Source organism: Myxocyprinus asiaticus, chromosome 44, assembly GCF_019703515.2.
Source record: "Myxocyprinus asiaticus isolate MX2 ecotype Aquarium Trade chromosome 44, UBuf_Myxa_2, whole genome shotgun sequence".
Classification (NCBI taxonomy): Eukaryota; Metazoa; Chordata; class Actinopteri; order Cypriniformes; family Catostomidae; genus Myxocyprinus; species Myxocyprinus asiaticus.
Genome location: NC_059387.1, coordinates 15274042 through 15286173, shown reverse-complemented (window position 1 = coordinate 15286173; position 12132 = coordinate 15274042). Strand labels below are relative to the sequence as shown.

The 12132-nt window shown below is 35.9% G+C and overlaps 1 protein-coding gene across 1 annotated transcript in view; it reads left to right on the top strand.

Annotated features, from left to right (window-relative positions):
- Positions 1-5337: 5337 nt before the first annotated feature.
- LOC127434219 (POU domain, class 6, transcription factor 2-like) overlaps positions 5338-12132 on the top strand; it is a 161705-nt gene continuing 154910 nt past the window's right edge. The window contains exon 1 of the mRNA XM_051686782.1: positions 5338-5529. Within this exon, the coding sequence (XP_051542742.1) occupies positions 5370-5529 (160 nt within the window). The 5' untranslated portion in view covers positions 5338-5369. The remainder of the gene's footprint in view (positions 5530-12132) is intronic.

Genomic DNA, 12132 nt, shown 5'->3' with positions numbered 1-12132 from the left:
TTGTGTAGATTTCCTCCAGGTGCTCCGGTTTCCCCCACAGTCCAAAAAGACATGCATGTTAAGCTAATTGGATACCTTAAATTGCCTGTAGGTGAGAGTGTGAATGTGTGTGTTGCCTTGTGATGGACTGGCCTCCTGTCCAGGGTGTTTCCCTGCCTTTGGCCCGAGACAGCTGGGATAGGCTCCAGCACTATCCGCAACCCTGCATAGGACAAGCGGCTATAGAAGATGGCTGGATGGATGATTACTTCCTCAAAAAATTAATCATGTTACTAATTACTTTACTACTTTTAAGTTGCTTTCTAAAACATTTTTTTTGGTTTCTCCACTCAACAAATTCAAAATAATGTCTATATTTCCTTCTTGTTCATTGTTGCACACACAAATAGATGTACATATAGACATTTGAACTCATATTTTTAATATATATTATACATAAATCATATTTTAGAAATGTGTAACCTAAGTTATGCACTTAAAAGGAATTACCTTAATTAAGAGTGAGTAACTTTCAACTGTGATCTGATTACAAGAATTTAAAATGTAGTGTGTTACACTAAAGTAACTAATTACTTTGTAAACAGATTACACCCAACACTGTTAAAGAGTGATTTAAATAGATCTAATTTCTCTTTTTTTTTTGATGAAAGACATTCATAGAGTATATAAATGTGCACGGAAAACGTATAGGCTCTATTTGACAAGATGTTCTTCTAGGCTCTGAGGGACCCTCAGACTTGTCCCTGAAGGTAGCTATTAGCTTGCAGAGGGAGGTGATGCGTATCTAGCCCTATGGGGTAGACAGACCTTTAACACAACATCAAAAGCCACCACTGAAGGAAACTTTAATTTAAATAGAACTCAGGTTTTCCTGTCTTAATTGTTTGCAAACAATAAGGATTTTACTCTTAACAAATAACAGCATGAAAAGAATGTATTTTATCTACATTAAAATAATTTAGTCAAAATTCTTAAGTATGAATAATTATTCTGAAACAAATACTTTTTGTATCTGCTGCATATTGATATTTCTCCCTTTTGATCCATTATTAATACTGTTTAATTTTTTTTTTTATATAAAAATAAATAAATAAATGGTGTAATTTATGCTACAAAGCCATCAGTTTTAATTTTTCATTTAGTTATTGGTGAAAATTGAAGGAGAGAACTTGACAGTACAGAGAGATGAGAAAACATTAGTCAGCAAATGGCATGTATCATCATCAGGGGTCTTTGGACCTTTTTCGTGGCCCCAGGGGACTGCACAGACCCTTGCAGCTAAGGCCATTAGCAATTAGCATAGATATCTTATGAGTAAAATGGGTCCAAAATGACCCTCAGAGTAGGCAAAAGAAGAACAGGAGAAGGGCCCTCAAGTGCTTTTTCTTGTTTCACCTCCTGTGTGACCGTCAATGAGTAAGGTGATCCCAAACACACACACATATGCACTCATTGACACATGCACACACTCCCCAGGTCCCCTCACTTATGCTCTTTGGCATGAAGAACTGCCCTGGGAGTCCCTGTTTCATTAGTGTAATTAACTGTGTGTGAGAGAGAGTGAGAAATAAAAAGAGAAAGTAAGAGAGAGAGAGAGAGAGAGAGAGAGAAGGAGGGGCTTTGAGAGTGCAACTATAAACTTGCTTATATTATGGTATTATAAAAAGTGCAGAAAAACTGTTTTAGTTTGTTTACTTTTACTTGGTCTTAAGACTGTAGCAAATAATGGACAAAAAAAGTTAATTCTTGGAATGCAATAGAATAATTAGAATAATAGAATGATAAGATTTTCATAAACATTTTCCTTGTTTTTCATTAATGATGCTTTCTAAGGGAACCATCACTAAGTATAATTAAGGATTTGAACAAACACTTATCATATTAAGGTATTACATTTCGGTAAGTAACTCAATGTTTTTTCTACAAAATTAATGATATCTTAAATTGTGCGTCTTTTTGATGAGAGTTGTGCTATTACTTTTCTAAGCCATTAAACTGAATGGATTTTTTCATGGTGGACCATAATACGGACAAAAAAGTCCCATAGATTTACACTGAAGTAGGAACCATACAGTATTTAGTGATCATAAAATCCAAGAGATTTGGAAGTGGGCTCTTTTGACTTGGGCCAGTAACCACCTAGCAACTCTCTGGCAACCACCCCCCAAAAAAAAGTAAAAAAAAAAAAAAAAAAAAAGAAATAAAAAGATGTATGTATGTCTGTCTGTCTGTCTGTCTGTCTGTCTGTCTGTCTCTCTCTCTCTCTCTCTCTCTCTCTCTATCTATCTGTCTATCTATTTATCTGTCTGTCTGTCTGTCTGTCTATCTATCTATCTATCTATCTGTCGTGCTTCATGTGGTCTAAATTAACTGGTTTGATTCAAGTTATTATTATTATTTATCATGTCTGAACCAAACAGAATACACAAGGTTATACCAACAAAATAATTTTTTAAGGGTTAGAAATAGCTCCTTAAGGTCAAAATTGCAGGTTACTACTACGACTGCACAACAACAAATGAAAAGAAACCCAGAACTTCTTGGTAACCACATAGCGATGCCCTAGTAACCACCCACAACACCGTAGTATCATGGCAGCTTGTGTTGCACAGGCAAACACTGTTCACATTTTCTTGACAAAATGTAAAAATCTACTTTTAACTTGCTGTGGGAAAAAAAAATCTAATTCTTTCTTCCCTCATTCTTGTTCTAGTAATTTTTATTAATTAAGTGTATTGTGCCCTTCCTTTACCAGCAGCCTGTGGTGAAAATCTTTATCGCATTGTATCGCCACCCTCTCTCTCTCTCTCTCTCTCTCTCTCTCTCTCTCTCTCTCTCCCCTCAGCCTCTCACAGCTCCCATTCAGTCAACAGACTGTAAAGAATAAATAATTAAAAAGTATTGATTATTTTGATGACTTCACAATTCAATTAGGTATTCATTTTGCCCTCCACTGGACCTACCAGGCAACTCAAAGGGGAGCGAAATGGGACGGGCGGAGGGATAGATGGATGGATGCATGTTGGGGGAGCTTTTGAGCTGGTATTGCCTTAAATGAATGCAGAGTACATGGCTCCCTTATTTAGCAGTGTTGGGGGGAGAGGCATTTTCCTCTCCGGACTGAGATAGAGGGAATATTGATGTGTCGCTGAGTTGCTTGTGCATAAGTGCACTGAGAATAGAGAAAAAAACTCCAGTGGAGAAATGACAAGGGACATTGTTGCAAAGCATTTGAGGACTGACCAGCCGTGGGCCGCTCAGCGAATGACATCTTAAACTATTCCAACTGATTAACATTTTCATAGATTATCATGTGTCATATCAAAGTCTCATGCACTCTATCTGATGAGCACATTTACAGAGGCCCCACGGGCTGCCATGCATTGACTGCCCCAAGGACAGTGGGGGGTGGTTTGAGAGGTGGGACACAATTAGGGGCAATTGGCCCTGTGATAGTCCAATCCACTCTTCCTCTGCTTGATTTCCTCCTAGGCTTGATCCAAAACGATCACCTGTCCCCTATCTCAGAATTATTTGGCCAGAAACTACTCCATAAATAAAGGGGTGTAAAAAGAGAAAAGCAGATTTTTGGCCCTCCCTGTATGTACTTGTTTGTGTGTCTCGGCATCAGAAAGGGTGGGGGGAGGTACTTCTGAAGCGTGAGAGAGAGAGAGAGAGAGAAGGAGAGAGAGAGAGTGGAGGTGACATCTCGAGCAAGTCTCCAGAGGCAATCCCAGGCTTGCCGGCAGTGCTCACTTTATGTATCTGCGTTATCCACACTGGTTTTTGGGCTTTGTGACAAGCATGCACTGACTGATCTCACTTCAGACTCTGTCATGCTCTAACTGCTCTCTCTGCTTGTGGATTTTAGCTAATTAAGATTTTTAGAGCATAGAAACTCTTTTTCTCTTTATTCTGGAATCACCTTTCTGGTAGGTTTGTTGTTGCTGTTATAAAACTTATTTGTGTTTTACTCATATATTTAAAAAATATATATATTTAGGATATGGCTTTGATTTACATTTCATTACTTTGGGTGCTGGTGAACTTAATTGCATGTAGATCGAAAGTAAAAGTGTAGAAAGTTGCATTGATATTTGTTCAAGACACTATGATTCAAACTTAACTCAATAGCATGAAATGACAGCTCATTAAATTGCTCTTTAAATGAAAAGATCTGATTGGATGAGGACACTCTTTTTTACTATAGAGAATTGTGTGAATCAAAGTTGAATGAAGTGGACCATTACTGTAAAAATTAACCTCCAATTGTTCTTAAGGAGCTTCTACTTTATCTAACCCTTTAAATGGCTTTTGTTGGTGTAACCTTATGTATTCAGGTTGATTCAGTAATGTTAAAAAATATTTGTGACTTGACCAAAACCAGCTAATTTAAATGTCACCACAGGAGACACATTTTTTGGGGGTTAACATTTCAATGCACTTTTGGGTACTGAACTAAAATTGACTTAAATGGAAAGCTGAAAGTGTTTAAGACACTATAATTTCAACTTGAATAAAAAGTGTTACCTCATAAAATTGCTCTTTGAATGACAGTAGCTGATTGAGGACATTCTTTGTGAATAATGAGAATTAAATCAAAGTTAAATAAAGTGGGCCATTAGATTCTTAATGAAAATTTTCAATGCTTATTTTTCAGTAATGTGATCTGTCTTATTATTTATTGTCATGACAACCAATTTCAGATCAGGTTACATATATTCTCTGTTGCATTTGTACTGTTAAATTCTCACACTTTCTGTTAATTTAAACAGAATACATTCTTTCATTTAGCAAATGTGGAACATTCAAACATTGATATGTAACTAAATTCTCAATGAAGTTTTCAATGCAGATAAGATTTAGTGTCACAACAACCAATTTCAGTTACAAAATCAACATATTTCAATTCTCTTTTCTTTCTTCCTGTTACACGTTTTGTCAATTTAAACAGAATACACTTCTTTTTTTTTACTTTTTTTTTTTTTTTGCTCAACAAATGTGGCATATTCAAACTTTCATATGTAACTTGAATATTCTATTTTAATGTTGATGGCTCTTGGGTGATACTCATACAAATGAGTCATTTGTCAAGTGGACTATCTTAAACAAAATTTTCTACATTTGTGCAGTCCACAAGAGCTCTTAACCACTATAAACAGCACCAGTGAGGGTACGATGAGTAAAGAGAGAGAGAGAGAATGATAGAAGTGGTGAGTTTCAGAAAGCAAAGGGAGGGAGAGAAAGAGAGAAACCGAGCGAGCATGTGTGTGTGAGGGAACCAGTGCATTCAAGCAAACATCCCTTCTTTTGCCTTTTTCTCCTTCTCCTCAAAACCTGGTCCTTCCTCTGCTCGCCTCCAGGATCCGATGATCACAGGGCAGCTGAGCAAACCGCTGCTCCCCCTGCGTGCCAATATGGACGCCTGCGAGCTGCGGGATGATGACAAAGCGGCCAGCCCGGACAGCGAGCTCAACGACGAGCCCTTGCTGCTGTCAGCTGACACGGACTCAGAGGAGAAGATGTATGGTGAGTCCAACATTCGTCTTCCTCATTATTGTGAAGTCACACCCAGCACCAGGGTCATGCAGTAGGGGAACTTAACACCAGCATGTGTGTGTTTGTTTGTTTGTTTGTGTATGTGAGCACTGTAGAAAGTGCTGGATCAGAGCAGGTGAAAGTTAGGGTCAAAGTGTAGGTGGAAAGAATACTGGTTATGGGTTCTTGTGGCTGGGAAGGTGGGTATCATATGGAGAGAGATTTTTTATGTTTATCACAAATACAGTTAAATGATTCTTGCGACTTCAAATTATACCTCATATTAATACATTTTGTTTAATGAAGTTGAGGATTTCTGACTGTATTGTACAGTAGATCTGTGCTTCAAACTGTAAATTCTAACAGCTCAAAACTCAAATTAAATAGATTTGTTGACATAACTTCAGCTTAATTTGTTGCTATTTTTACTAGCTGTAATCAAGTACACAATTATGCAATTCCTAGTCCTTTTTACTTTTACTTTTTTCCTTTCCTTTCACTTTTTAAGTCAATCCGTTTGCATGTTTTTCTTTAAAGTCACCTATGTATTACATTTTACAGTTTAAAGTTTAAAGTCAAAAAGAAGATACTCTTTAAGTTTACTCTGTTGGTACATGTAAATAGATGTAGATGTTACCTTTTTATTATGCATTTTACATGATAATATGTTGCATTTGTGGTATAATGCCCTCACATTGAATTCTAGTGGTAGAAGTGTCCTTCTTTTCAGACACTGGTGGGGTGCAGCCATGCAGTATGTGGGGACCAGTTTTTTGCTGGTGTCATAAAGCAGAAAAATGTGACAGAATCTGGGGCAAATAGGCAACAGGAGACATATAATGTACACGCGCACACACACTCGCACACACACTCATCTGTCATACAGGGTGACATTTCTTCACATTTGTGATCTCCTCAGCTTAGGCTGCAGATAAAATGAGAGAAAGCGAAGAGGCCTGAGGGAGAAAAATGTGATTGTTGTGTGAAGGGCTCATCTGCCTCATGAGGAGTTCACAGCTGAGCAGACTGAATTCCTGTAAATTCCTGATGAAAAGCAGTATATACCTTGACTCTCTACAACTGCAAAAAGAGGCTACAGCTTGTCTAGTTTTGCGCCCAATGATGAATTTTAAATGTGTGATATTTTTAATAATGTTAATAATATTAATTGAAAAATACTTTATTTCCAGATAATAATAATAATAATAATAATAATAATAATTATTATTATTATTTAAATGTAATGCTCTTAGATAATTTTAATAGTTTATATTAACTATTAAATTGTTAATATATTAAATGATGACATTCCACTGAAAAACATTTTACAATTATTTTTAACATTAAATATATTCTTTAATTATGCTCCATCTGAGTAATGATCATACTTTATAAAGTTTTGCTTTTATGAACATAGACAAAAATGTATTAAAAAGTCTTAAAATGTTAGTCAACATCCTAAAATAGTGTTCCTTCAGTATTATGTTAAAATGTAATGATCCTTACAGTCAGAATGATTTTTCAGACCTTGTTTAACATAAAAAAGCCTTTAAAAATTCTTCACTCTACTCTTCTGTGGTGTACTGTGTGAAAATATAAGTTTCCATCCCTCTGGATTCAATATGCATTGACTATTGATATGGATGTAAAATGCACATTGCATTTTTTCAATTTGATTGAAGTCTTACAGGTGAAATGCATAAACTACAATTCAGAATCAACCTGTAATTTTCTCAGATCAAATACCAGCTATTGAGTTCATAGACTTGTAACATCACTTTAACCCTTTTTTGTTAAGAAGAAAAAAAAAAACACATTCACCTTTTTTGTATATTACACATGCTCTACTCTATTTTTTGTGTCTTCTCCATTATCTACTCTATGAAGAAATTTTGCTTTTGTGTTTTATATATATACATATATATATATATATATATATATATATATATATATATATATATATATATATATATATATATATATATATATATATATATATATATATATATATATATATATATATATATATATATATACTCTATGTATATATTAAAATAAATAAATAAATATATATATATATATATTCCTGTAAATTCCTGATGAAAATATATGAAAATATGATAATATATATATATATATATATATATATATATATATATATATACACATATTATGTGCATAATAGTGAATTCAATACAAGGGTATTATTCCTTATTGGAGATTTTTTGACTTTTTATGACAGGATGAACACACATTCAAACATACACACCACAACCCTCAAATAGTATGAAATACATTTATGGAAATGCTCTAAAAATTGTTTTCAAAGCTCCATCACAATATATCAAAATCATTTGAAAACGTACATGCATAAAAAAAGGAGCAAATAGCTTCTTAATTGAATTCAATTGTTGTCTTGCACATCCTTGTAAAGTGACCTTCTTAAAACACTTAAGGGGTTTAGAAGTGCTTGGCACTCTGAATGTGGAATGTGCGCTAATTTTATTTGCATTCATCCATGTAATTTCCTGCAATTTATCACATAAATATTTCTAAAGCTTATTAAGTACTTGAGTTGGTACTTGGTAAAGTAAGGCAGTCAGGGTTGATTTTGTGCTTCAGGTTTGATATTCAGTAGCTGTGACTGTCTCTTCCTCTTGTCTGTGTTCATAGTTAGACTGAATGATGGCTGTTGGGAGCTCAAGCTCTGCGTGTTAGAACTAACTCTATTACATTAATGATATTAGAGTTGGACCTCGTCTGCCACCTACCTGATCATAATCAACTCTTAAAACATTAAAGGACTTTTAAGGTGTACATTAAAACCTGAAGGGTAATGTAATATATGTATATGTTATGTGAGGAATATTATCATTCTTTGTATTATTACAGTTCATTTACCATATTTGTGATTGCATTATTTAAAAAAATATGTACATCTGTTATAATAGTACTTTAATTTTTGATGATGCGATCAATATATAACCTTTATGTGTTATGATAAATAATGGCTCAAAATAACCAACTTACATATTTTTGTAGCCGTAGTTCGCAGCTGAGGTCATAATGAATTAATGAACCATATTCACTGAATTTATCATGTTTTTTTATTTTGTATTTTTTTTATTCTTCAGTAAATTTGCTTTTGATAAACTGGCTCAGGTATTCCGTTCTCCTTAAAGTCCAGTTTCAGCCATCATTGCTGCTCTGCTACATCAGACATTAAAAGAACAGTAGTCTATAAAGAGTATTGCTTGTCTTTTGGGATGAATTATACATCAAACATCAGCTACCCCCCCTTTTGTGCACCAAATGCACATAACAAGAGTTTATGTATGTGTATGTGCGGGGTGCATCGTGGTAGACAGAAATTTTGGTGAGAATGGATTTGGGACTGTGGGCGGGGAGGTGCAGCCTGTCACCACGATGACGATGTGTCAACACGGCGGGTCTCTTTGCTGATTTGATTTTGGGAGTTGGGGGGGATTCGGAGGGGCTGTGTCTGATCCCAGTCCGAATCTCTCAGTCAGGCCCTGATCTGTTTCCACTGTCAGTCTGATGAATTTTTTAGAATATCCCAAGGCAAGAAAAGCTCAGTTACTGTTTTATAATGCCAGTGTTACAATTTGCTTTAATAAGCATCAAACCTGCTTATTTTTTCTTATACATTTTGTTTTACAGCTTATTGTCTATCTGTCAGTCTATTCCTTTCTCACTTTATTGCATGCTTACACAAACACAGGCACTCACATTTTGATGCAGGCACATTATTGTTCAGATCTTTATGTACTGTACAATAAATAAATACACAAAAATCAAGGCTTTATTTGATCAGTACATTCTAATTTTTTAGTTTGCATGTGGTCAGCCCAGCATCAACATTTTTTAAAAAGATCTCCCTTTCTTTTTAAGGCCACCAAATGGAGTGTCCCTGCTCTTTTCATGCCCCATGAGAGGTAAAGCAGGCTGGGGCCGTGGGTAGTGACAGGGGGCTGCTCCAGGCAGATGGGCACGGTTGAATCTGTCCTTGGGCACGGTTGCCCATCAGTGAAATACCTGAGAGGTCATTGTACTTTGGTTACAGAAAGAATTGAGAATGAAGGAGAAGAAAGGAAATAGCAGGAAGGAATCAAAAGGAAAAGCATTGGTTAAGATATCCGATACGGTTTTTCTTTAATACTTTGAACTTTGGTGCACAAAGGTGTATTGGTGTACACATTTATAATTTGTTTTATTCATTTTCTCCTACTTTAAATACTAGCCATCATATTTAAACTTTTGTTTTAAAATAAAGAAGCAAGGACACAATGTTTTAAATCATGTTTAGATTTTTTTTTTTTTTTTTTACATACAGAATCAGTGACACAAGCATGCATACAACTACATTTAAATAGATTATTTAAAAGTAACTAAATCAGATCCATAATGCACAAACATGACTAAACTTGATTTTAAGTCAGCCACCCGCATTTACATGATCTACATCTGCATGTTGGACAGTTTGAATCTCAGTTTTAAGCTTCATATAAAACATTCGAGAGCCATTTCAGTTTCATCTCTATAGGACGTTTTATGCCAAAGTTTGATCTTTTCTTTGCTCTCGACATTCTTTTATTAAATGGTTTTCTGCTGCCCGCAAAGGAGTTTCTGTATGTTTAAAGGTCAGAGATGTGCAATACATATGTCTAGCAACTCAGTTGATGCTGAACACAGAGGCATTGGGCGAGCTTTCGCATCACAAGATCAGAAAAAAATTATAAGGATCCTTTTCAAACTTTTCCTTGGTTGATTTCAAGACTGATTGAATTGCGTAGATGTTTTTCAAATGAAACATTCAGCATAAAAGGCCACGCCATCAAAGAATCATGTATGGACAAATGTGCAGTATAATTTCCCCACAAACGCGTACATGTTACGGCCAACAAAAAAGCGGCCTTGACATTTGCTTTGAAAAGTTGAAAAGCTCCCATCTGTAGAGCTTTGGGGGTTGGGTGCCGCTCTACAGGAGTATGAAAGGCTGCAGAGAGAAAGATGATGAAGAATATGATGGACTGCGCTTTGTGCGGCATGGATAGAACATTCAGTGGGTTTTGTCAGTCTGTAGAGAAGACGTTAACTTTGCAGAAGTTCTAAAGATGCGTGATGGTGTTTGTTGTGTGGACAACGGTGAGAGAGTGAAATTACTAGATGATTCAACAAACGCTGTCACTTTTTTGTTTGTGTTGGAGCCTAGATTTGCACTAAATGCAACTGAATTACCTCTGAATTAACTGTACCATGATAAAGCTTAATTTTACACATTTAAAAGGAAATTGGAGAACATTGCTTTCAGCTGAGGAAAGAAAAGTGTTTTATTCTGTTAAAACATTGTGTAATATTTGTACTTGCAGTGCTGTTATACCTTGCGCTAAATGCCTTATTTACCTCAACTCGCACAAAGAGATGCATCAAGTGAAAGTGTTTGAAATGGTTTTAAAAGGTGTAAGGCCCAGTTGATCTGATTCAAAATGTGCTTGGAAAAACCTTGGCTGATTCATCGTGCCTGTTTGGGTGGCATTTTATGATAAAAAGTAATCGATTAGTTCTTTACTGCTCAAGTTTGCACAAAAGCCTATGTGTATGTATTCTTTAAACCCTTTTTGAGTTGTTCAGAACAAGATTATGACTAACCGTAAGGCCAAAGCAAAGCCTCTGACTCCAGAATAACATCTTTCTTCATCTCTCTCCGTCTCCTCCTCACTTTCAACTCCCGACGCTTTTTCGACCTCCCCCGCCTTTTAAAAAGCTAAATTCTCCAGGTTTCACTCCAGCTATCATGAACAAACATCTCCAACAACCCCGGCCTATTTATTGCCAGGTACATTAGCTGCAAAAGCAGTGGTTAGGAGGCCAGTTTTTTTTTTTTTTTTTTTTTTTTTTTTTTTTTGCTCTTACTCACAGAATAGGATATTTTTTGTTGTGTGTCTCTGTGTGTGTGTACAGTGGCTGTCTACTCTTTTCTAAGGGACCCGCCTCCTATCCAGCATCCCAAGACAAGATAATAAGGCACTCGGAGGCACAATCCGGCATTATATTCAGCCACCAAAGCCTCGTCTCTTGTCAGTTTGCATTTTATTCAGGCCTAGGATGTGATGCTTCTATCATCAGCCTGTCAGGAGGAGAGGACCAGAGAAAGACAGGGCCACTCATTTCATACACTTAACGTCCACGCCAAATGGCCAGCACTTATACCAATTTTGCCGAAATGGAGGACACGTTCCAGCCCAGGGGTCACCTTCAGCGGAGAGAACGAGAGAAAAAAGGCATGAAAAGATAAAAGAAATGTGTATTGATTTGTGTAATTGTGTATCTGTTGTGGACAAAAAAGGGGGAGAAGGTTTATACAGTAACTCAATGCACTGTTCTTTAAGAGGAGAGTGTATCATTCAAGTGGAATGCTTTGTATATGCAACATTTTTGATAGCTTTTTGACTTCAAAGATGGATAAGAGAAGGGATGCACTTTGAAATATTGGTTGACTAATGTGGGTTTTTGAGAGCAGGGTGGCCATAATGCCAATTAATATATGATAAAATTGAATTATTGCAAACAGGA